We start from the raw sequence: 25,897 nt of genomic DNA, 5'->3' as shown, positions 1-25,897 counted from the left end.
GCCTGAGTTCAATCCTGGGTTCAAAAAAAAAAAGTCTGCAACCTCAACAGGCAAAGAGACAAAAGACATGAATAGACACATCCTAAAACATGAACTACAAATAACCAATTTCTAAGAATGTTCTGTCTTACCTGGCATCAAGGAAATGAAAGACCATTTTCCCAGCTGTGATATTATGGAAGTTAAAAAGCAAATATTTTGATGCTAACAAGACTTATTACTCTAGGGCCGGTGAGATAGCTCAGCAGACTAAGCGCCTGTTTTGGCAAGTGCAGAGACCAAGGTTGATCCCTGGTCTGGTGCCAGCCCACCCCGGGGGCTGAGTCTTGGTGTGGTGGTACACGCCTGTAATATCAGCACTAGGGAGGCCAAAAACAGGAGGATCACGACGAGTCCAAGCTGCGTAGTGAGACCCTGTACCAAATACATAAATGAAAAAAAAAACAAACAAACCCTGATTACTCTGTAGCCAGCTAGAATTGCAATCTAGCAGGAAGAGTGAGAGGAAGAAAAGAAATAAAAAACAGCTCTGAGGGAAATAACTTGCCAACAGGGAGAAGGCATCCCGAAAGTTGTTCAGCTTCCTGACAGTGGCCTTCTCTCTCTAGAAATCCGACCAGACCTTAAATGCACAGTAAAGTTTACAGTTTATCACGGCCCCAAATTGCAAACCCTGCAAATGCACAGTTCAAAGAAGAGCTTCCGAGTAAATGGGCAGAACATCACCCCATTGTTCAAACCTCCGAGGTTCAAACCTTCCAAGAGGAGGAAGCTCAGAGTGCAATCCTTCCCCCTCCTCTCCTGCCATCCCCCCCAACCTGGTCCTCCTCCCTGAACAGCTTTATCTCCCAGCTCATCTCATGGGCATCTTCCTTGACCACCTACTTAACTCCCTGCCTTACTTTATTCCCTGCTTTTAGGTCTGTTAGTTCCAGAGGGGTCAGGAGTCCCTCCTGTTTATGCAGCAACTGAGGAAGAAAGGAATGACCCACTGAGCGAGTGCTCTGGGGCAGGCGCCACAGCTGGGGAAGGAACTTACAGCACTGGCCAGTTGTGGGCCCTGAGGCAGGGACAGCAGTCCTCTCTCCCAGGGCTCAGGTGTGGCACAGAACACAGATGGCTGAAGGGGCCAAAGCAACACCAACACTGCGTTCATGTGTCTTAACAGTTTGGAAAAATCATTAGAGTGAAATTTTATGGACAGCACTTCAAACAAGGTTGCCTTATTCCGAGCTGGAGATGGAGCCTGGGGCTTTCTTTACACATGTTAGGCGAAGGCCAGAGCACTGAGGTACAGCCCAAATTATAATCTTGTGGTTGGGCTGTTTCAGGAGTGGAAGCATTGTGGCTCCTCACTGGTTTCCTCCCCTCTCCTCCGAGGCCCTACTCCAAGCTCAAAGCTCAAAGTGCATCACTAGGAGCCCCCAGCTCTGTGCGAAGCCGGCCTCCTCTTTGATTTCTACCTGCGCCCCTCCTAACCCACAGCCCCATGGACCTTTTGCTTCTACTTCTCAACTCACCCAAAGAAGCAATTTTACTCCAGGGAACAAGAAGCACCCGGGAGGAGCAGAAAGAGGGGCATGCAGTTAGGAGCCCCTCCACCAATGCAACTGTCCCACCAACCACGGCCCTCCCAGAGGATGACCCTTGCTGTTCCCCACAGGGGAGACCTTGGCCCTGTCTCTGTAGCAGGACTCTCCATCTCACAGGGCTCAAGGCCACAACTGGTTGCCCCGGAAAAAAATCCTGGCAAGAGATGGACCACATCTGCCATGGACACAGGAAGAAGCGAGGGTGTAGTTTGCCCTTCCTAGTCTGCAAGAGCTACAAGCTGCTCTCACCTGTCCCTCCACTCCCTCCTCTTCTCTCCGCCCTTTTCCCTCCCTCCCTCCCCATCTCACTTCTATCCCACCCCTAGTGCCTCTGCTTCCCAGACCTGGCTTCCACTACTTCCTCCACTGCCCCTACTTCCCTACCCTAAACCCAGCAGGACCACTCACTTCGAACCACTCTCTGTACCCAAGCCACCATGCTTTTCCCACCCAAAGACCCTAAAATAAAAGTCCTCCTTAGGTGCCCTTCCGTGGTTGTATCCCTGCCATGTGCATGTCCAGGACAAGGTTCAACCCTGTGAGGTCTACCCATCCTAGAAGCAAGTCCTGCAGAAGGCACTTCCGGGCTCACTCTGAGCCCCTCCCTGACACCAAGTGCTCTGCCCCAGCCTCCACCGGGAGGCTCCACGACAGGGACCACATGACCTTCCCAGAAGAGTTCCCTTTCTACTTTCCAGATAGAGCCCACCCAAGGGTCTCCCTCCCAAGACCTGGTTTATCCTTTCTAGTCACCCCAAAAGGCCAGTCCTTGCACAAGTTAGTCTTTCAAATGCTGGGGTGGAGAGGTTGTTTCCCACCGAGCCTGGCCCCCCACAGCACTCAGCAGCCCTGGATGCTACTCTATGAGGACATGTGGCAGCAGCACCCACCCACTTCCAGGCAAGTTCATTCCAGGTGACCTGATGCTCCGCCTGCACCTCCTACTCCACTGCAGCAAAGTGTGTTTCATTCAAAACAAACCCACCGGAAGGCTCACAGAGTTGCCAGCCTGCTCCCCATACCAGGCTTGAATCAGGGTAGACCAGAAGCCTCAGCTAACACTGCCTGGGCAGGGAGAACACCCCACTTCAGGCCAGGCATAAAGACTTCTGAGGTACGGAAGAGGCGGTGAGATCAAAGTTCACGCATCTCAGCTCCTCCTCCGCAGGCACACAAACCACCTGCCACCTCCTGTCTGGGCCAAGTGAGACACACCCTACGAGGGATAGCTGTGTCTGCAAGGGACATAAAGGCGAGACCGTGCCCTGGGGCTCAAATGTCCCTGCCACGCCTAAGGAGACCAAGTCTGGGCTCAACTCGCTAGTTCTCACTAACAAGGTTTCTGAGCCAGTTTCCTTAAGGTGGCTGTTGACAGCCAATCTAGACCCGGCGCAGGTCAGAGGACAATGCACAGAGAGCATCCCCCCATCCCCTCTCCTCTCCCCTCCCCATGGGCACCCCTACTGTCCCCCTCCCCCTTTGGTAGCATGCTTCAAAATCAAATATTTTTTGTTTCTACTTCGTTGCCATCGGATCCACATAGCTCTCCACCCAGCCCATCCACAGGCTCCGCACTTCCTGCCCAGGCGTGCATCTGAACTGGCCCCAGCCCATGGAGTGGCATCTTCCTTGGCCTCCTCTGTCTGAAAACGTCTGCCGAGTCAGTTTCTCCCTCATCAAACAAGCTTCTAAGTACTACAAAGCAGACAACATCCTCCCAATCACAAAGCAGGGTGCCTTGCTGCATGCCAGGGCCTCCTAAGTTTCAGAGCATCTACTGCGTCCATCCAAGACGATGCCAGGAGCTGGGGCCACAGGACACAGAAGCCGAGGCCTCTGCCCGTGAGAAGTGGGATGCATGAAGCACTGGTCCTAGCAAGGCAGGCAGGGGAGACCTTTTTCTGTAAAGGGTCTGCTAAGAAACATCACAGGCTTTTAGGCTACATGGTCTCTGTGGCAACTACTAAACTCAGCCACTATGGGCGAAAAAGGCCACGGATGACCTGCAAACAAGCAGGCGTGGCTGTGTTCTAGAACTTACAAATCTTGTGTGTGGTGGACTCGACCCCACACTCCGTGGTCTGCTGACTCCTGAACTTAACTTCCTCCATTTGATGTACTCTATACAATGCCCCTCAGTTTCCAGGGGGAAAAGAGGGAGTCCTACAGGTCACCCAGAGAGGAGATCTGATCCTATGAATTCAATGTCAGCAAGACCTCACCCTGTTCCAGGTCAGGCCTGTGATGGGGGCATTCCTCTGGTGTCACACAGACCTGGGTTATTTATTTATTTATTTTTTGGGACGGAACCAGGGATTGAACTCAGGCCCATGTGCTTGCCAGGGAAGCGCTTATTCCACTGAGCCATCTCCCCAGCCCCTAGACCTGGGTTATTTAGTGAGGATGCCACCTTGAGTGAGTGCTGTAGTCCCCATGGGCAGGGTTTCTTGCTGTGACACTAGGTGATGATCACAGCTACTAGTGGGGTGCCATGAGGTCTAAGTGAGATCGCTGGCTGAGAGTCACACAGCACTTTCCACACAGCGAGTGCCTGGTGCTCACAGTTGTGGTTCTACCTTGCGTGAACGTGGCTATGTGGTACCCATCTTCAGATCCGTGGCATCACACAGCAGGTACCTGATCAATGCCTGCTGAGCCCACAGGCCACATTACCAAAAGGGCCCCAGTACAATATTCATCTGCCCAGCCAGGTATAGCGGTACACACCTGTAACCCCAGCACTCAGTAGGTTGAGGCAGGAGGATCCTTGTGAGTTCAAGACCAGCCTGGGCTACAAAATGAGTTCAAGGCCAGTCTGACTACATAATGAGACCGTCTCAACGCCCCCACAAAAAAAATTGTTCTGCCCTCATCCAGAGCCCCAGCCTCCAGAGCTACCTCAGAGCACACCAGAAATCGTGCCGCCTTTTAATTAAGAATGTGCTTTAAAAAAAAGGAAAAAGGAAAAAAAGCATGTGCTAATAATCATTCAAACAGCATTTAAAAAAAGTTTTCAAAGTAATGGGAAAAAACCAAAACACTGTAGGAAAGTGCTACTTAAAGCATGCTTTGGGATTAGCCATCTCCCCAGGGCCTGTGGAGCCTTAGGGCCCAGCAGTGTCCCCCAAGCTCCCAGCAGTCTACAACCCCAGCCACAGAAGACCCCAGCTAGGCAGCAAGGTGCAGCCAGGCCTGGGGCGAGGGCCACAGCTATCTGGCCTCAAGTGTTGCATGGTGCAGGGGTCTGACGGGGCAGCGAGAAAGGGAAGGTCAGTTCTTAGGGTGCAGAGCAGACTGGACAGGACCAACAGACCTGCTTCCAAGCTTCCTTGGTGACCCATGAGCCCACTGGGGCAGAAAGGGCCAAAGAGACAGGGGAAACAGGCCCTCAGGCTCCCCCAGACAGCCGCAGGCAGGCCCCACTCACCTTCGGCCCCGATGGACACCAGTTTGACCCCCTTGCTGGCTATGAAGTCCAAGGCCTTGTTCACGTTGGAGATCTTGTGCACGCGCATCTTGCCTCTCTCAGGCTTGGCCAAGCGTTCGCCTGATTGGGGAAGAACAGGCAGGTGATTCACAGCTGTCAGGGGCCAGGGCTGCTGCGTGACCCACTCAGCCAGTGCTGCACACAGGGACGTGTGTGCTGGCGTAGACCCCTCGCTGGAGAAGACCACCTCAGAAGGGAACAGCAGTGCCCGCCCGCCCGCCCGCCCACCTCTCTCCCTGCACGTATTTAATTTGCAAACTGAAACCTGATGTACTCACTTAATAAGCATTTCCTTATTAAGCCCCTAACATATGTCAGGGATTGGGCTGGGAATACAGAGTGAATGGAACAGTTTCTTGCTGTTATTTAATTATAATCTAGTGGGAGAGATGGGCTTTAAATAGAGAAACACAGAATGGGTCAATATGAAGAAGGAAGGGTCAGTGCTCTTTCAAAAGGAAGAGGAGGAGATGGGAATGGTTGGTTAGGAAAGGCCTGAAGCCGGCTGAACAACGCATGGGATGGCGACCAGAGCAGACGAACAGTGTGGGCAAAGCCCTGAACTCCTAAAGTACACTGCAAGGGCAGGGCTCACTGTGGCACCCCGAAAAGGTCCCCTGTGGTTGGAAACGCTGCCTATGCAAACACCTCCTGATTTCAGCACCACTGTGCTTGCCCTGCTAGGGGATGGCTCTCCATGCACCCCACGAAAAGCATTTCGATCCCAAGCTCAGTGTGTTGAGGGACCTCCCGAAAAGGACTCACAAAAGGTGGCATGTGTGGCCTTTCTCCCACGGAAAGGATGTGAAACCTGCGAAGTCCCTCAGGGGCGAGGGAAACCAGGCCCTGAGTATGCCGTAACCTCCAGCCAGTCGGCAGCCATCTGGCTAAGAAGGCTGAGAGCTGGCAGTGTGACACTGGCCCAGGCCGCTCTCGGCAGCCACCCCAGCTTCTGGAAGGCAGCAGGCTCCCTGCACAGATGTAACCGGGCCTCTGTTCTGAGGGACACAGCTGCTTTCCTGTTAATCCCATCCAGGGTTCTCCTGGCCCAGCAAGGTGCCCCATGGGCTCCCGCCCAGGGAAGGCGCACAGGAGGGATGGAGACAAAGCCACATGCGTCCCCAGAGCCCACTCCTGCTGACACCACAGCTCGGGCCCCTGCCAAGCCTGAGCCCCTCCCCAACCCCTCACCAAGAGCACACATGGGGGGAACTAGACCTCTGCCAGCTCAGAGGAGGCGTCCAGGACTAAATTCAGGAGCACAGGGAAGCCTCCTGAGGCCTAGCAGCAGTTCTCACACCTGTCAGCACAGAACCGCCTGGAGAACTTGCTATGCTTAGAGGTCCAGCCCTCCCCGCTCAGGTTCAGAGTCCTGGTCAGGGCCTGGGAGTCCGTATGCTGCCTGGAAGCCCTGTGGATTCCAATGTGGGTGGTGGCCCAGGGACCCCACTTTGGAAACCCTGCTGGCAGCATCCTTCTTCTTTCTCCTCCCTGGAAAGCAGACCACCTGCAAAAACTTAGGAGGGCGAAAATGATGACTTGCTGACCAGATCATCTTCACTGGACGAGAGATGCACACACCTCTCAGAAGGGCCTGGGGTCCCCGTGGGCACAAGCGGACCCATCTGGTGGGACACACCTGAGGCCATGCGGCTAACCCGCTGTGGGCCTGTAGTCAGCCTGGTAACTCTGGGGCATTCTGTGCCTGCCACTTATCCCACGCACCTGGGACACAGACACAGTATAGCGCCTGCCCCGTGGGGTTCGATGTGGGGTGGGGAAGAAAGTGAGTGAGCCTCAAAAGATTACTACCCCACACAGCAAAAGACACAGCCCGGGATCCTACACACGGTGCGCATGGGGGCGCAAATCAGATGCTGAGTGCAAGATGGCAGGGGTTCCTGGAGGACACCCCAAGCGGAGGCGTTAAAGTTGGAGAGTGATGCCAGGTTGGGGGACACTGAACAGGTAGGAAAGGACCTTCTGAAAAGCAGAACAAAACAGTACAGTTCCTTAAAAATTTATCAAAGTTCTTGCACAGTCCAACAATTCTACTTCTGGGTACATAACCAACACAGGTTTCAAGAGAAAAATATATTGATCCGTGCTTACCCATAACAGCACTATTAGCTATCTAAACCATCAGCAGAGGAATGGATGAACCAATGCGACAACGCACCCAGGGGAGTATGAGCCCAGGGGTGACACACATCCTGTCCCTGAACGCAGGACACTAAGAAACCATGATTCTTCTTACATGAAATGCTCAGAGTCCTCAAACCCAAAGACAGAAGACAGAACAGAATGGTAGTTGCCAGGGAGTGGGGCAGGGCAGGGGGAGACTGGTGAGGGCAGTTTCAGTTTGGGGCGATGAAAAAATTGTGAAGACAGATGACGGTGATGGCTGCATACGATGTGAGTGTAAGGAGCGCACGCGAGAATGGTGCATTGCGTGGTGTGCATGTTCACACCTAGGTCCTACACACACAAACCCACACAGGTTTTACCTGAAAAGGAATTACACATGGGACAGGAATGTGTCACCTGGGAGAGCGAGTCTCCTGCTGTGGCACAAGGCTTGAGGTCTGCTACCTTTTTGGGAATAGTTGAAAACAGCTCACCAAGGACCTTGCCAGACCCAGGAATGTGAATTGGGCTCGGAGCCTAGGGAGGCTGGAACGGCTCGCAGCAGGGAGCAGCACGACCATATTTGGGCTGGCGGATGATCCTTGGCTTGCAGAGTAGAAAGTGGACGGCAGGGAGGGGAGGAGGGTCCGGGGCCTTGGGGTATTGAGTACAGAGGAGCTGTAGCAGCCCACACACCACAGCCACAGAGGCAGAGATTAGGGTCAGGAAGGAAAGAAACAGAACAAGCTGAACAGGGGTGCAGAGCTGGAAAAGGAGCAGAGGCAGAATTGGCCACAGTTCTGGGATGAGAGGGAGGACGAGGTGATGACCGCAGGACAGAGGTGGTCAGGTGGGGAACATGGACTACAGTCCTGGACGTGCCCAGTGGACGCTAAGGACATCTGACAGAGACGCCCACGCCTATGGCTTGCATGGGGCTGGTCCTCTAAGCGCTTTAGTTAAGAGGCGGTGAGGCCTCTACGGTGTGTGGCTGCTGAAGTCATGGGGTCATGTCCCCAGAGGGAATCGGGTGCTTGTGTGACCCCAAGTTAGAACTGCTACGAAAGTAAGCCTGCTCCTGCCCTCCTCTCTGGCTTCCTGTCTCAACCATGTGGCTTCTATCATGATGTCACTTGCCATTGGATACAGCCAAGAACACGTGCCAGAGGCCAACTTGATAGGCCTGACCTTAGACTTTGAACCTTCCACACAGTAAGCTAAATAAAAAGCCTCTGTGTAGCCCAGGCTGGCCTCCAACTCAGATGTGCCGCCACACCCAGCTAGACCTCTCTTCTTTATAAAGTGTGCCCAACCTTGAGTAATTTGTTGCAGCAACAGAAAAGGGATAAAAAAAATACCCAGCTAGGCTCCATATTTAAAAAGGGAACTCTAGAGACAGAAGAGACCTGGGCCAAAATAAGGCCCAGGACTCTGTGGCAGGAAGGATGGGCTGGCTTTAGAATGCAGTTGACACTGTCCAACATACAAACCAACACTAGACGCTTGGGGGCCACCAGCCTTTAAGTAATGGTGGAAGAAAGGCCCTCACAGAAAAGCTAAGATGTGTATTCAAAGGGAGCTGTCCCTCCAGACACCTGTATAGCCTAGGCTCGTGTAGATCATGGTGGCTAGGCACAATACAGCCTGGGTAGGGATTGTCCCTCAGGGTTACCTCTGCCACACAAACCCAGGAGAGTCTTGCTATATGTGAGGCTATTGGACAGAAAGGCAAAGCCACTTGTCTGTGACACCAGGATTTCTAGGGGCAGGATCAACAGCTCATCCCCGAGTGCCGCATCCTCCCCATCTTGGGTCCGGAGACCCTAACTTGGCTATGCCCACCAACAAAGCCCAGCTCATCCTGGGCCACGCCCCCTCACCTGAGATGACCTCTAGCAGCAGCATGAGCTTCAGGCCATCCCGGAAGTCCTCCTCAATATTCTCAATCTGCGTCCCCGCCTTCCGGAGGTGGGAGTTGCACCACGCAGTGAAGGTCTGCAGAACACGAGAAGAGAAAGCCGTCAGTCTCCTCCAGTCCACATTCCCAGGCCATCAACAGGGGCTTCAGTGGCTCCCAGGACCACCTACCTCACGCCCTCTTTCCAGCTGTCCTACAGTACTGGCCATGCTGGGGGAGTCACCAGCAATGGCCAAGCCAACTGCGCAGCAGGGCCCCCAGGTTCTGTACCACTGTTCCATACAGTCTCCTTCACTGCACCAGCAGAGCTGTGAGCCCAGGGCTGGTGCCCTACAGTCCCTGGCCCAGTGGGGTGGGCGAAGCATCACCACCCCAATGGTACCCTTCTTCTAAAAACATGGTCACCATTCACATCCGGAAGTGGCACAATTCCACTCTCAGTGACTTCCCCCATACAGTTTTCACCTTCACCGTTTTAAGGGTACAGTAACCCACAAGTAATATAGTAAGCCCACGGCCACCTTCGGGTTAATCAGTGAGAACCTTTCCCACGTGGTAACCGAGGGAAAGGATCAGTGCTTCTCAGAGATGGGGGGGTCAGGCTTTGGTTGGGGTTGGGGGACCTTAAGCTGCAAAAGCACAATGAAGAGTTCCAGAAAGTGAACGTGAGGTTAACCGTGAGGACCACTAACACTGTATCTTCTTCTCCATTAGGCAGATAGGCTGGGGCAGGGTATCAACCAGGCTGGCCTGCCCAGCAGCGCACTGTGGGGCTCAACAGGGGCACAGGGAGGCTCTACTCACAAGGAACAGAAGTGGGTGCCTTGACCGCAGAGATAGCTCAGAGGTCTAAGCACCTGACTAGGCAAGCACAAAGACCCAGGTTTGATCCCTGCTACCACATGTCGGGCTGGTCCTGCCCCTGGCACGCTAAGCTGGCCACTGAGACAGGGCATGGTGGCGCATGCCTATAATACCAGCACTGGGGAGGCTGAAAACAGGAGGATCACTATGAGTCTGCTGTGTAGTGAGACCCTGTGCCAAATAAATAAAATAAAACAAAGGAGTGGGTGCCTTGACTGCGCATGTCCTTACATCTGTGTCTCCCTCAGGCTGGCAGTCCACAGCAAGCAGAGCCAAGCTCTTCTCTCGCAGCTGCAGACTTCTCCCCACCAGTGGAGCCGCTGTGAAAGCCAAAGCCCCAGGCCCCACTCACGCTTTCCAGCTGCTCTGCCAAGCCCTGGGACAAGAAGTACCGGCACTGGGAGGCTGAGTCTGGAAGATCACAACTTAAGAGCCCAGCCTGAGTAACTCAGTGACTTAGAGGAATTGTGGTTCAAAACAACAACAAAAAAATTTTAAGGCCTGGAATGTAGCTCTGTATAAAAGCCCTGGGTTCAGTCCCTAAAACTGGGAAGGAAGAGGATGGATGGAGAAGCAAGAGGAAAGAAAGGGTGGGCTGTTCGCCTAGACCTGCAAACAGGCTGAAGAGGCTATGAAAAGGAAGAAGCAGGGGTCGGAGCCACTCGCCCACCGGTAAGTGGCTGGTATCATGACAGCTGGAACTCGGGGCCTCAGCTTTGTATCGTATCTCAGCTGTTACCCAGTGACCCGGGGTTCTCTCTCCCTACAAACAAACCTGCACTCTGCCATGACTCGAGACAGGGTGTGTGCCAACCCCAAAGGGCAGGGCTATGTGGGGGGCATGACTGATCCCTCAGTCTGGACCATTCTCCAGCCCCAGTGGCCAACTGCCATTCACCTTTTAAGGGAAAGCTGTCACCTTCTCCAGGAGCCCTGCATGGTTGGGGATGGAGCCCGCAGTACCATTATCCCTTTGCACGGTCATGACCTGACCACCCGTCAGCCTTTGCCTCTGGATTACAGGGTGGCTCCTGTCTCCTGCAGGCAGGGACGCAGTGGCACCTTCATTCCTCAGGGTCTCAGGGCACTGAGTGGGGCTACAGCAGTGGATGGTGTTCTAGGGGGTGTAACCGAAAAGCTGTGAGAAACCGACAGCTGAGACAAGAGGATCTAGAGAGTCCAAGCTGCGTGGTGAGCTGCCGGAGAGATGATCACCGGTGCCCTGTGGGGGCGCTGAACAGGGAGTGCAGGGAGGAGTGGGACAGAGGGTGCCTTGGGGACCCCTAGACACAGAGAGCGGCTCAGAGGAAAGGGGCCACAGCAGGGAAGTGGGCATGGGGGTGCCCTTCCTCCAGCACGGACTCTGTAAACCTTGCAGGGAAAGAGCGCTCTGGGTTTTTCTTTTCTTTTTTTAAATAATTTGTTTTGGGGCTGGGGAGATGGCTCAGTAGAATAAGTGCTTCCCTGGCAAGCACAAGGGTCTGAGTTCAATCCCCGGTTCCGCAAAATAAATAAATATCAAATAATTTGTTTTGTTGGTGTAAAAATCAGTAATGAATTTTTAGTCAGGCATGGCAGTGCACTAGTGTAATCCCAGGAGGCTGAGGTGGATCAAGGCCAGCCTGAGCAGCACAGCAAAAACTTGTCTCAAATGAAATTGGTGGGGGTGGAGGGGCGCACAGACAAACTTGTCTCAATTCCCAGCATGGACAATGAGGGAAGTTTTAAATCTTTGTTTTGTTTTGAGAAAGGGTCCTGTGTGTGGTTCAGGCTGGCTTTGAACTCACTATGTAGCCCACACTGGTCTCCAACTTGTGGCAATCCTCCTGCCTCAGCCTCTCAAGTGCTGGGGATACAGATGCATACCACCACACCTGGCTTAAATCAATCAATCAATCTAGCTATCTAGCTAATTTATTTATTTATTTATTTATTTACTTACTTACTTACTTACTTACTTATTTATTTATTTGATGCAGGGTCTCACTACACAGCTTGGACTCTTATCCTCCTGTCTCAGTCTCCCCAGCATTGGAATTGCAGGTGTGAACCACCACACCTGGTTTTGGGGTTCCAGGGCAGGTACAGCATGCAGTACTGGGGATTGAACTGGGTTCTTGCACTTGCCAGGCAGGTACTTAGACTGCCACGCTATCTCCCCAGCCCCTGGCTTAAATCTGAATACGATTTACTTTGGCTTTTCACCTTCTCTTCCATCTTTCACCTGTCTGCATGTCACTTTTGCTCAGTGTCACTGATAGAGGAGAAATGGAATTCACAATCTGCCAGATCTCAGATGTGTTGAGGGCACCATCTCCTGAAATCCAAGGGTCAATTTTAAAGGACAAGGGAGTTAAGAGGAGGAAAGGCAGAGACAGCTCCTGAGAGGAGGTTCCCAGAAGTGGGGGCCACAGAGGCACTTTGTCAGGGGTAATTCATATAGAAAATATTATAATGTGGGTAAAGTGTGGGTCAAACTATAACCTATAGGTTACAAGTACAGCTGCTTAGCTATATGGGTCCAACAGGGAAGCGGGGCACGTAGCAAGGGCACAGGGCTGGCATCATTAATCCTAGCTTTTCTACAACATCGTAGGAAGGGATGGGTCCCGGTGCTCCAGTCGCCCACCCTGGTGTCTGGTGGGTATCTCGACTTACCAGCCTGGGTGGCACCAGTTACTCCACAGTATAATTTCAAGTTTCTGTTCATCTCAAGGAAGTATGTGAGTCTGGCCTTTGCAACTTTAACCTCAGGGCCTTGTCCTCTTTGACAGTGCCTCCAGCCACAGTTCTGATTAAGTTTCACTTTTTGCAGATTTCCCAAGGGCCCATCCCTGTCTGCTTATCCATTTCTATCCGACTTAGTGACCTACTGCACCACACCATACAGGGCCGGCAGGGGCTGTCCCCACTGTCAGTGATCTTGTTACCTATTAGCACCTCAGCAAATGCTTCCTACGCAACTCAAAGGGACAGGGTCAGGTCCAGAGTGACCAGGCTCCTGGAGAAAAATGCTCTGAGCCACACGGCTGGGGACTGTGAAACCTGTTTACTAGCTAGGTCTTAAAGAGGGGGCTGGGAGTTGCAGGAAGGAGGAAGAGACAGCTTTGGTAAAAAGACACTGCTTTTGACAGAGGAAAAGCACTGTTGAAAGGAGCCAAGTCCATTTCCTGGGGCTGCCGCAAGTGACAAAAACACACCTGTGTTTGCTCAGCTCTCTGGAGAAGGCCCTAGTGTGGAGCCTGGGAGCCAAGCTTTGCTAAAGCTCCATTCTTGGGGTGTTATCCCTGCGCACCTCCAGATACGGTGGTTTCTCCAACAAGCAGAACAGCCCTGAGGTTCACACGTGTGGAGGAACCAGTGGTAACGCTGTGGCCAGATCTAGGCTCACTTCTCGGGTCACTCTTTACTGGCCGAGTGACCTTGGGGTCCACTTCCCTAAACCAGTTCCTCTTAACAGTAAGACGGGAGCCCCAGAAAAGCGGAATGGTCACAGCACCTCATAAACGCAGGATGGCTACCTACAAATGATTTGCAAAAGACCTGCCAGCCAGGAGGGTTCAGTAAATGGTAAAAGAAGAGAAAAGCAAGGCCCCTGACATGCGGTGGCTGGGCCGGAAGGGCTCACTCTTTGTCATCCTGTGTAGCCACCCTCCACATGTCACCCTGCCCACTTCTCAGGACAGCAGCTCCCATGTCCCAGGAGGCGCTAGGCAGCGGGGGGTAATGTACGGCACGGGTGCCACAGCGGGTGTTACCATGGAAAGTTCTAAAAGGTTCACCATCACTGAGCTAAGGGTATGAGGATGGAAAAGGGCAGTTAGCCTCCACATGTGACACTGGAGGACATCCCTCCTTAGCAGTGCCCCGAGTCCAGCAAGAAGGAATGGGCCAACTGTCACAAATGACTGGCCCCATGGCAACCCACCAGGATGCTTGGAGTGGCAGCAGGTGCTACCCGGAAGGTGGATGATTCAGGCTCCCTCATTAGAAGGCAAGGACCATGGACTACGTGGATCCCCACCAGGCCCTGCCCACCCATCCCACTCTCATCCCAACTCTCATTCAGCCATTTCCTGGGCAATGCCTGGGCCCACAGCTGACGGAACAAGAGGGGCTAACAGCACTGGTGACAAAAGGCCACATGGTCCGTGCATAACTTCCTCCCTCCGCTCTTGTACTTGCCCCACCCCGTCCTGCTCAGCCACACCAGGGCCTTGGAGCCCTCTGAGGGACCTGAATCCTTCCTCACAGGCCAGGCCTTCTTGCTACCCTTGAGCTTCCGCCCAGACCTAAGGGCACAGAGGTGTCTGGGAAGAGGGGTGTGCCTGGCCAGCACCACAGCTCAAAGTCATGGAGAGGGCTCCAGCCCATGGGGTTGGACACACAAAGAAAGGCATCTCTGTCTTCCTTCTCCACAGGCCTTGTCTCGCCTTCAGATTCCTCTCACATCTTTCCACTGCAGCTTAACAACCATCACGTCAAGACACTTCCTATGACAGGTGCTGAAAGCATCTGTGGCTCTTGAGAAGACGCCCTCCACTAGAACGCGCCTCTGACTGTGCCGCCAGCCACATGCGTCTCTTGTGAGCCTCTGTTTTTACATCTGTAAGATGGGAGATAACCAGGCAGGACTGAGGTAACCCTTCAAAAGATGGGATTAGCACAGATGTGTTCTTAAATTCTTATTAATAAAGGTAGTATCATGTCTGGAACAGAAAAAGTATTAGAGAAGCAGTCCTCAGCATCACCACTTCCAGTCTAGATTTTAGATCCTAAAAGGATATGTGAATAATCGCACTCGGCTAGATCTGCAGCACAGAAGATCACTATAGACAGACAGACAGACAGACAGACAGACAGACACACACACACACACACACACACACACACACACACACAGAGCCTGGACCTTGGCAGAAGACAGCTGTGAAACACAGACCTAAAGCTCAGGAAGATGGTTTGCCCAGCACCATACCCCAGAACAAGTAAGCCTGGGACTGCAAGGCCTCAATTACTACGCAGACCAGGCAACCCCCGGACCTATGTCCCTGGGCAGTAACCTGGCAGGCTCTGCCTCAACGCAGTGGGGAGGGGTAATAATGACATCAACCTAGGGACACACAGGAGGACCAGTGGCAGTCACTTAAAACCCTAGACTACAGAGACTGCTAGTGAGTACACATCGACACACTTCAGTGCCTAACGGGTTATGTTGACCTTAGTACTTCTGAAACTTTGGGTCAGGAAATTCCTTGTTGGGGAGGGGCTGTCTTAGGTATCACTGGATGTTTAGTGTCATCCCTGGACCCTACCACCCACTAGATGCCAGTAACACCCAAGCTCCAAGCCATGATATACTTTTTTGTTTTCTACCCACAAGGCAACATGGCTACAGAGAAATAACTTCAGAGTGTCCAAGTATGTATGTTGAGCCCAGGAAGGTGGCAGAAGCAGCCTCTTCTCACACTATACATGAATACGCATGAATACAGGCCCTTGCTGCCGCACCTATAATTAAGAGGAGCCAGAAATCTGGAATTTTATGTGAAGTCTTTCCCCCCCACCCCGTTCCAGGGATCAAACCCAGGACGCTGCACTTGCCAGGCAGGTGCTTATGCCACTGAACTATTTCCCCAGAGAAATCCTTCACTTTAAAATGCTGCTACAACGTAAAAGATGAGACACACCACAAACCCCTCCCCCACACTAAAAGATGTCAGCAAACACACTCTTCAGTTATAACCTACCATGGCTCTGACTCCACATGGTTTAAAAATGTAAATCTCTAAGCATTCAAACAAAAGAAGTAACGTGTACAATAATGCATGAAGAGCTCAGAAAAGCATCTAACAGACACTCGTGTCTACGACAGTTAACACTCCCAAACAACCACTGGTGACATTAACTATCTGGGAACATGTTGACAAGAACTGAGAGACCCCCTTCCTATTAGAGAGCAGAAGGGACTTCCTGTGAGAAGACTTCCTGTGAGTAGAAAGGACTTCCTGTGAGTAGAGAGGACTTCTGTGAGTAGGGAACTCATCTGCTCTTCCTGAGCAACCAATGCACTACACAAGTGACTATGATTAGATGCGCCACACATACACTGCCTCGCCTTGTGAATTAAAAGAGCATATTTGTTTATTAATGAATATTTGTAAATTTAGATGTAGCATAGACATGCAAAATAAGCTTCTGCAGAGTCCCACTGTAAGGATGGGTACAATGACAAATCTTACATATCTCTGCATGAAGGCCAATTTATTTATTTATTTATACTTTAGGGAAGGGTCTACAGGGTGTTCAGGGTCTTATTAGATCGTAGTGGTCCACCTGTTTATAGCCTCCCAAAAGCTGGGATTACAGGTGCACACCACCTCCTGGGGGGCAGGGTCAGCAAGGCAGGCCCAGGAACTGAACCCTGGGGCCCCTGCTTGCAGGGGCTTTAATCCGCTGAGCTATTTGGCCAGCCCAATAAAGGCCGATTTAAAGAAAAGCAAATTCCCAAAGTGAACGAGAATGAGCACAGCCCTTCCCCCAGTTCTACGAATCTTAGCTGGGGTACATAACACTAAATAAGCAAAAAGTCGAAGCACGAAAACATTCTTGCCAGCCACAATTAAAAGGAAAAAATTAGAAACAGCCCCAAATTGTTTTAATAGGGTATTAGCTAAGTAAATTATGGCTCATTCACTTAGTAGAAGAGCACATGGCCAAAATGATGGGCTCTGAAAGTATGAGAAAAAGCTTCTATATAATTTATACCCCCCCAAAAAATCAGGATACAAAGCTGTACATGCTACAGGTTTAAAACTACAACACACAAGCACGACACCAAACACATCTGAATGCAAAGAGTAACTGAACTATCCGGGATCAAGTGCCACCCTCCTTATCCTGCGGCCTGCACTGTGGCCGCCCTCCTTCCGGTCCCTTCTCACTGTCAGGAGAATCCAGGTCATCAGTTCCTGCCTGACCTCACCAGAGGGGCCCTGCTGACAAAGGCACAGTGTAAACAAGATAATCCACCTGCAGCAAAAGAGAGCTCAATCCTAGCTCAACCCGGCCCACAATGGGGCAGCAGGGTCACCTTTCCAGCCACAGGGGGGCTGAGATCTCACATGCTGACCACACCTCTCCCCAGCACATCCTCCTCTCTGCTGGAAATCAAGGACACAGTCCTGGTTCACTCCAGGGGAGCCATTGTTCAAGGGAACGGGCTCAGGAAGCCAGACTCGCGTGACCTCAGATATGTTAACCCCTCCCAGCTCTGTGACCCCACGTCGGACAGTGAAGCTGGAGCCTGTAACTTTTCACGTCAGAATAGGCCTAAAAGACACAGCCGAGCAATCAGGTGAATCTCCTGTGTCTGTATTGGGTTTGGGGGGGCTGCTCCCTGCCAAAAGAGGCCCATGAATTCCACAGGACAGCTTCATCTCAATGCATGCAAAACATGGTCTGAGTCAGTACCCAGACTGCGCGCTTCTGACCCTCCCGGCCCAGGAGACACCTGTTCTTAGTTCACTAGGGAGTTGCCCCAAAAGCTGATCCCATAATGGTCCCAAGAGGGACCACAAGGACCCAGGAGGTCATTAGCTTGTTCCAGGGAGGGCAGCCAGGAATCTCTAGCAAGGAGAAAAAACATTTGCTTTACACAGAATACTCTGATTTTGTGCTGTCATTCCCTTATTTAAAACAAAAATAAGAGTTGTGGAGACAGCTCAGTGGTCTCAGCACCTACCTGGCAAATGTAAGGACCTGGGTTCTATTCCTGGCAACACATGCTGCGCCAACCCTGCCTTGGGCACACTGAGTCGGCCACCAAGGCTGCGCATGGTGGCGCCTGCCTGTAATCCCAGCACTGGGGAGGCTGAGACAGGAGGATCACTATATGAGTCTGAACTGCGTAGTGAGACCCTAAACCAAATACATAAAATAAATACACAAAAAGTAATAAAAATAAATAAATAAATAAACCAAAAATACCTATAGTCTACAAACATAAAGAAAGTCTGGCCAGAAGAGCGTGTGGTTATATCAGCCCCCTGGGAAGGGACAGAAGGGTGTCAGTGTTCATGTATTATGGGGGCAGAGAGGAGACAGCTCCAAAATTAAGAACAAGACGAAGATGAAAAGAGAAAAAATGCACCCCATCCACTTTAAAGTGGATGAGCAAGGAAGCATCAGGACTTACACGGCTCAGAGAACTCTGCGATGCGCTATCAGTATAAAACATTATAAAGAAGTCATAACGGGGGATGTAAGGAAGGGCGTGATAAGCCAGTGGTCGGGCACACGACACCCTCAACAGCTAAGCCAGCAGCAGTTAGCTGTGGGGAGAGATGACGGGAGGACGCTGGTTTCCATCCCATAGCTCTCCAACTCAATTCTAAGCCTCCTGAAGGCAGCACAGGGCCCTCTGACGGCAGGGGTCAGCCCCAGCGCCACCTGTCTGGCCCAGGTTAATCTCATCAGGCCAGCTCTCTGGCAACGCCCTGCTGTGCGGAAGGGCCAGCCATGGTCCCCTGGGAGGACAGAGCCAGCGCTCACAGTCGCAGCTTCCCTTGGCTGGCATCAGGAAGGTGGTGGCGGAACAGCCAGCGAGTGTGCTTTCTCTCTCGGGCCACCTGGAGTCCCCAGGAGCCCTGCACATGCGCAGCCGGTCTGGCCAGGGTGTGGGTTGTGGGTGATTTGTCTAAGCAAAGACCTGCCCAGAGGTGCTCTCAGATGCCTGGTGCACTGTAACACAAACAAGAGTATCTGGTGAACTTATCAGGGGCCAAGTGCCAGCCTTTCAGAGCTAGTAGTCAGCTGGCTCACCGCAGATGAAAAGCAGCGTTCTCCGGAACATCTCCACCCAGATCTATTTACTTTCCACCCACCTGGGAGCAGCTGCTGACAAAGCTGACAACCGCCCAGCAGTCCCAGCAGTCTCCTCCACTCTCTAACAACTTCTTCCCCCACCACCAAAACGTGTGCGGCGGGGTCCTGAAAACTCAAGAGTACAGGCAGTCAAGGGCACCCAACAGACCTGGGCTTCAGCAGACTACATCACTCGTTAAGACTGCCTTCCCAGACAGAATTTGAATCCCAGCCTCAGTGTCCCTATCTGTAAAATGGGGTAATAACCTACTCTGGCACCAAATGGGAGAGACCAAATTAGACGTCCAGACTTGAAGACTTAGTCCAGGGCTTCATCCATAGCGGACATTTAAAAATGTTATCCCAGCTGCTGGCTCTTGCCACTCACTGGCCATCTGACCTTAGTTAACCTATCTAGGCCTCAAGCACCTTATCTGATAAATGGGCATAGATGGTATCACTATTCTGCAGGTTCCTTGTCAGGATCACAGCTGTGGATGCAAAACAGCCTTTAGGAGGACCCAGCCTTCGCAGCAGCCCCATAAACTGCCATCGCTTCCCATCCCCTTTCTATTTAATCAAAGTTAATCATTCCCAGAGCGCTATATCCTGGCAAGAAAGATTTTGTTATTTTCTTCCCCCTCTGAAGAGGAACCTCAGAGCAGCCTCCAGCCCAGGGGAGGACACTGGGAACAGCTGGGAGGAGACACAGCATTTCCGGGTCCATGTCTCCCTGTGGCCTATTTCAGGATCCACGGTGCCAGACAGCCCAACAGTCCCAAGGGCCACGGAGCAGGGGTCTCCATGGCTTCATCTGGGGAACTGTTTGGCCCAACAGGCCCATTCTACTTGAACAAAGTTCCTAAGCCACCATGCAGCCCAGGCCTGAGCTCCCTGCCCAGTGCAGGGGAAACCTGGGGGCTCTTGGGAAAATTCGGAGCTGTTACAGTTTTTAGGTAGAAGCCCCCTCCCCAAGCCTCACGGGCCAGATCATGAAGTGATATTTTCAACCCTGGATTGGTCCACCAAAGCGTTCATAGCTGGGCATGGGATGGGAGGGCGTGTGGGCGTGGCCTGGAAAGGTCTAGAATAGCCCTCCTTCCCCCTTGATCCATCCCTCTGGGCTTCCCACTGCCATGCATGAGCTGTCTCTCCCCTGCCAGGCCACCCTGCCTTGGAGCCAGAGGACCATGGAATGAGACCTCTATACACCGTGAGCCAACATAAACCTCTCCGCCTCTAATTTGTGGGTGTCTGGCATTCTGTCCCAGTAAGGAGAAAGTAAGACAAAAGCCATTCTGAAAGTCAGATGGACACAAAATTCCAGTGAAGAAACTAGGTCTATCTTCTTAGACCCCCCACCACCACCAGAGACACCACCTCCCTGCCCCCAGGTCTGTCCCTATCCACAGCCTCCCCACTGGGAGATCTCACTCAGCAACAGCCCAGCTCGGCCAGCTCTGTCCACCACGGCTTGTGTAGCCCCAACCTCCTGGTTGGCCTCACTGGGCCTTGGCTCCCACTGCAGTAAAACAAAGCTAAAAATGAGCCCCTATTTCATAAGCAAGACACCAGTCAAAGGCAGGCCCTGGACCTCACCCTCTGGACTGAGTCAGCAGGGCTCCTGCACAACAGCACCCACTCCAGGAGGCGAAGGGGGGGAGCGGCCTACTCCCCACCCCCACATCTGCCATCTACTCTGGCCCTTGCAGATGCGACAGCACGCAGACCGCAGCAGCCAGAGCTCCCACGAGTGGCCTGCACATTCCTTCCCCTAAGAAGGAAAAGCCACTAGAAGTGAAGTCATTTAGTTTTTCTGGCAGAGACGTTAAGAGCTTCAAGTCACCCAGTTCTACGGAGAATTTCCCGAGATGACAAGAATTCAGCCCAGGCTGGGAATCGTACCACGTGAGGAGCTTATGGGCCAGGAGCCCCAACACGTTAACTCGGTGTAGCAGAAAGGTGACCCTGAAGCCTCCAAGGGCTCATCTGCGAAATAGGAAGAGCATATCCAGCTCTCCTGGGAGAAAAAACTAAAAAGCATCATAAAGTCAGAGCTAATATTAAATTAAACACAGTTAGCCTCCATCCTCCCTCCAGGGCCCCATGTCCGCTGACTGCTGTGCTGAGCGGACGTGCAGCCTAATGTTGCCTAGAGCTTCTCCAGAGGTCCAGTCACTTGGGGGGAAAAAAAGATAGCGGGGTACTGCTTGGAATAAGCAGTTGCCTCAATTTCCCCATCTGTGAAGTGAGACAGTACCTTTCTCTCTGGGGTATGAAGGGCTTTCAGTGAGAGCTAATCTATCAAAAAGCCTGGCACGTCCTAAGCAGCTGACAGAGTCTAGCGCTCATGATTAACATAGGAGAAAGGGAGAAGGATGCTCATGGAGGAGGACCTACTCCAGGGCTCTGAGGGTCGCCCTCCTACACCAGATGATCCCTGGCACCATGGTGGGACCAGAGGAGAGAGCTGGGGGCTCAGTGAGCTAGGCCCACAGCCCAGCCTTCCTGGCCCAAGCAGAGCTTCTGTTTGTAATCATGGCTACTGGGGTGGTTGTGGCAAGAAGATCGCAAGTTCAAGGCTGACCGAGGCACCTTGAAATAGAAAGGGCTGGGAATGCTGCCCAAGGGTAGAGCATGCCCTGCTCCCACCCGCAGGTCAGTAGCTTGGTGATAGAGCACTCGCCCACAGTGTGCAGGAGCCTGGGTTCAAGTCCCACCAGGAAGGGAGGGAGGCAAAGAGGGAGAAGGGAAGGGAGGAAAAGGGGGAAGGGAGGAGAGGAGAGGGGAGGCCACATGGCATGATGGCAGAATGGATGGATGGATGGCTCTTCAAGCCCCTTTATTAAGGAGCAACAGGCATCCTGGGGGCCACAGAAAACACCAGCCTCTCCCTGGCCAGCATGGCCCAATGCATGCCCTCCTCCTCCCTAGCCATGAGACCCCTCAGCAACTGGACCTGCTGAGAAAGCACCTGGCTGACGCCTGAGCACAACCGGCCAGCATAGGAAGGCAGAAGGAGAGCCGCGGCCGGCCCCAATACAGGGAAGCCCAGAGCCACTACAGAAATGGGGGGTCGACCCTTGCTCATCCCCACAGCAGGCACAGCCCAGGGGAGCCTGCTACTGCCACAGTCTCTGCACATCTTGACAGCAAGTTCAATGCAGGCCTCAGGGTAAGGGTGGCACTGCTGAAGCCAACGAAGACCAGGTACCCCCGGGAAGGGGAAAAGGAGGCCTAGGACCCTGGAGCTGCCCGAAGGTCCGGACTACTATAACCCCTCACTGAGTCACAGTCTCTCGTCACTAAGAAGCAAAGCCGCTTCAGCTAACCTGCTCCACTGTCCTATACTGAAAAGAGATGGAGGGTCACAGGTGGCCGCAACCAGCCCATGTCACTCAGCTACTAAGAGGCAGACCCAAGACCTTAACTGGAGTCCAGGATGTCAAAGTCTGGGGCCGGGGAGATGGCTCAGTAGAATAAGTGTTTCCCTGGCAAGTGCAAGCGCCTGAGTTCAATTCCTGGTTCTGCCACAAAAAAAGGAAAAAAAGAGAAGTACCAGGATGTCAAAGTCTGAACCCTTTCACTCTCCAGGCTCTGAGCTCTACCCACCACCCAGCATCCATCCCCGCACCAGTCTACAGCCACAGAGAGGGGCAGGGATACAGCACCTGCCTGGCAAGGGCAAGGTCCTGACTTTGATTTCCAGTACCAAAAAAAAACAACGCAACTAAAGCCACAAAGACCAGCTAAAGGGCAGCGCAGGATGGCAGGATGCTGAGCTACAAATCCCCTCCAACGTCCACATCCAGCCAGAAGGCCGTAAAAACTCTCTCCCTCTCCAGGGAGGCAGGATGGGTCGGGCAGGTTTTATTCTAAGTCTCTGTTTCAGGAGGCAGAAAGAGTTTGAGTTAGTTCTTGTCTCTTTTGGCTTTAAGACACAAAGCCCATTGAGAAAGACAATGAATAATTGAAGGGGTGGCCAAGCCGGGGGTGTGGATGGACAGCAGGGCGTGCGCTGGCAGCTTGTTGGGGCTTGGCCTGGCCCATCAGAGGCACCCCCAGAACAAGCAGCCATGGGTCCTCCCACCTCATCCAGGAGGGGCCAAGGCACATTTGCCCATTCCTTCCCTCTGGCTGGGCACTGGCCCTGCACAGGGGCTCCAGGTTGCATCAGGGTAAATAAAGACACAGAGCCCCTAAGTCTGGAGCTATAGTGTGACAGGGAGGCAAAAGGTGGGTAACCAGAGCTCCAGGGCAGGTTGAAAAAGTCCTGGAGGAAGTGAGGCTTAGCAGCCCGTGGGGTGGGTGGGTGTGTGGGTGGGTGGGGTGTGTGTCAGGGGTCTGACCTCTGCTCCAGATCAGAGAATTCCTCTGGCCAAAGCTTGTAACTGCAAATCACAAACCTATCATCTCAATGGATGCAGCTGAAAGTAAACGTGAGTAATAAGCACAGCAAGACACCAGATGTGGACCTGGCTGCACAGTGACCTGGGCACACACAGAGGCCAGCTCACGACAGAGAAATGGCCCCAGGAGCTGGGGGGAGGGGGAGGGGAGGAGCAGGCATCCCCTGGCCACAGGGGAACTTGAGCACCCACAGGACGTTATTAGTTCCCCCAAGAACAATGGAAGCCACTAAAGAGGTTTTGTCTGACTACAGCTGAACTGAAGAATGATGGGAGGAGAGACACACGCAGTACCAGGCGTGGGTAAGGCCCGATGACACCTGCATCTCGGAAAGAGCCTCCTGACAGCAGCAAGAGAGCACAGTGTGGACAGGAGAGGTGGCAAAGGCCAGATGGAGACAACAGGTGCTCAGAGCACGGTGGCCGCAGACACAGGTGGGTGGGCACACGGGAGGACCCAGCCCTGCCTTCACACCTGAGCCTACAGGAGCAAACTGGAAGCTGCCATCCCCAGACATACAGCCACCCATGCCACACTCCGTGCCCTACCTGGACTCCGCAGGAGCTGGCAATCTAACCCGAAGGCAGGAGCAAGACCTCAGCTGCAGGAGGCTGTCCCCAGTTGCTCCACCAGCACCAACTCACCCGTCCCAGCAAGCCTGAGAGGATCCCTCCCTAACTTCATTTTGAAGATGAGAAAACAAGGGCCAGTCAAATAGCTCGGCAGACTGGGGTTCGAGCCCTGCGAGCTGTGCGGCCACAGTGCCAGCCCTGCCCCGGGGCACACTGAGATGGTAACTGAGAATCCCAGTGCTTGGGAGGCTGAAAACAGGAGGATCTCTAGCAGTCCGAACTCCCTGCCTGCCCCTCAGGCCCTACAAGCTCCTTTTTTTTGTTTTGTTTTGGGGGGGGGGGACTGGGGATTGAACTCAGGCCCCTGCGCTTGCCAGGCTAATGCTTATTCCACTGAGCCATCTCCCCAGCCCCTCTACAAGCTCCTGACGGTTGCTGCTGCCCGCACTACTCACCATCCTGTCACCCCCTCTTTCTCCATCCCCCACACTCGCCATGCTGTAGCGGTGGAGGTACACCAAAGCTGACTATGGAACGTCTGCAGGAGCAACAGCACCAGGAGACCGGGATTCGAATTCTGGTTCCACCACTGGGGAGCCAAGGATCTGAGGCCTTCCAGCGTGCTCCCCTATAAAGGCCCCTGCTCTCCACAGGGCCACACCTGCCTCACACCCCTCACTGTAGGGTTCCAGTGAGGATCAAGTGACAGCCATCAGAGGGGGCCATCCCTAAGCTGGGCTTACTCCCAGCAAAGACTGAAAACACCAAGCCCAGCTGGCAGCGCCCCTGGGTGAGGCCCTGGAGTCGGTACTATACCACGTTCCCTGGGTGAATCCCATCATCATGCTTGGCAACCCCAGGCTACAGAAAGGCACAGAAGCAGCACCTGCGCTTCTACACAGATAAAAATGGGGTGTGTGTGTTCACATCCATCACCTCAGTTCATCCTGGCAATAAACCTTGCAGGGCAGGCTTAAATGGATTCCAGGAAGATGGCTGGGCTGCCTTCACCCTGGGCTGCAGGCCACAGCCTGGCTTTTCCCACCCAGTTGTTCTCAGCCTCCCTCAGAGGGAGAAAGCAGGAGGAGCTCCAGGCAGGTCTGCTTTCCTGGTCCCTCCCTGGGCCTGGGCAGCACCCACCCAGCTGTGGTTCCCTTCATCCTATAACAAGGAAGTTCCCTACTACCTGGAGACGAAGGCCACTGTGCCCAGGCACAAGGGACACAATGGCCCTGGAGTCTGCAACCTAGAAAGGGTAGCAGGATATCTGTGTGTTCAAAGAGGTTAGGATAGATATACAGTTGCATTCTCTTAATGAATAGAATGATTTGTTCTAATGGTATTTGTAAACAGGATCACAAGTCCACTTCTTGTACAGCAATTAACCACTAAGAAGAATATATGCAGTGTATTATTTGTTGAAACTGTACTTCCGATTTGATTTGAAACTGTCTCATTGCTATCTGTTTATCAATAAAACTTTGAAAAAAAAAAAAAAGAAAGGGTAGCAGGACCCAACTAGGAGGCCTACACCTAGGGGGTAAGAAGCCGGAGGGAGGGGGTCCAAGATCCAGAGCAGTGTGCCGTGGGAATGCAGCACCTCACTGTCTGGGTGCCTCCTCACTCTCTGCATGGGCCCCACGCCAGAGTCCAGCACCTCCCATGGCCCTGCGGAGGAAGCAGTCTTCTGGTGGTGGTGGGGAGCTGCACGCCCCCAAACCCCAACCCTTGTTCCTGGCAGGCAGCAGGGCGAGAAGCACAGGGAAAGTGCGTGGGTGCCCAGTTCTCCCCAGGCCCCTCCCACTTAGGGGAGGCACAGCCGTGACAACAGCTGGGGCTTATTACTGCACACTTAATACTGAGGATGACAGTCTTCACAGTAACCTTATTAGGGGATCAGCATCTTTGATCCCCATTCTAGAGATAGGAAACCTGAGACTCAAGAGAGTAAACCCAGCTGGCCAAAAGCAGGGCCCACACCAAATCCCAGAGTTCCCTAACACCAAATCCCAAGTTCTTTCCATTACTGCGTGCTCTCTCTCGCGCGCTCATGCTCGCGCTT

General features: G+C 53.0%; 1 protein-coding gene across 4 annotated transcripts in view; it reads right to left on the bottom strand.

Annotated features, from left to right (window-relative positions):
* The window catches only part of Actn1 (actinin alpha 1), a 94,146-nt gene that overhangs the window by 37,462 nt on the left and 30,787 nt on the right, over nt 1-25,897 (bottom strand). For all 4 annotated transcript variants that reach the window (XM_004624762.2, XM_004624763.3, XM_012517039.2 and 1 more), the window contains exons 2-3: nt 9,087-9,201; nt 5,020-5,139 (exon numbers count right to left, since the gene is read on the bottom strand). In XM_004624762.2, the coding sequence (XP_004624819.1) occupies nt 5,020-5,139; nt 9,087-9,201 (235 nt within the window). The remainder of the gene's footprint in view (nt 1-5,019; nt 5,140-9,086; nt 9,202-25,897) is intronic.

This window comes from Octodon degus, unplaced genomic scaffold, assembly GCF_000260255.1.
Source record: "Octodon degus isolate 3935 unplaced genomic scaffold, OctDeg1.0 scaffold00007, whole genome shotgun sequence".
NCBI lineage: Eukaryota > Metazoa > Chordata > Mammalia > Rodentia > Octodontidae > Octodon > Octodon degus.
This window is presented reverse-complemented; position numbering and strand designations above follow the sequence as displayed.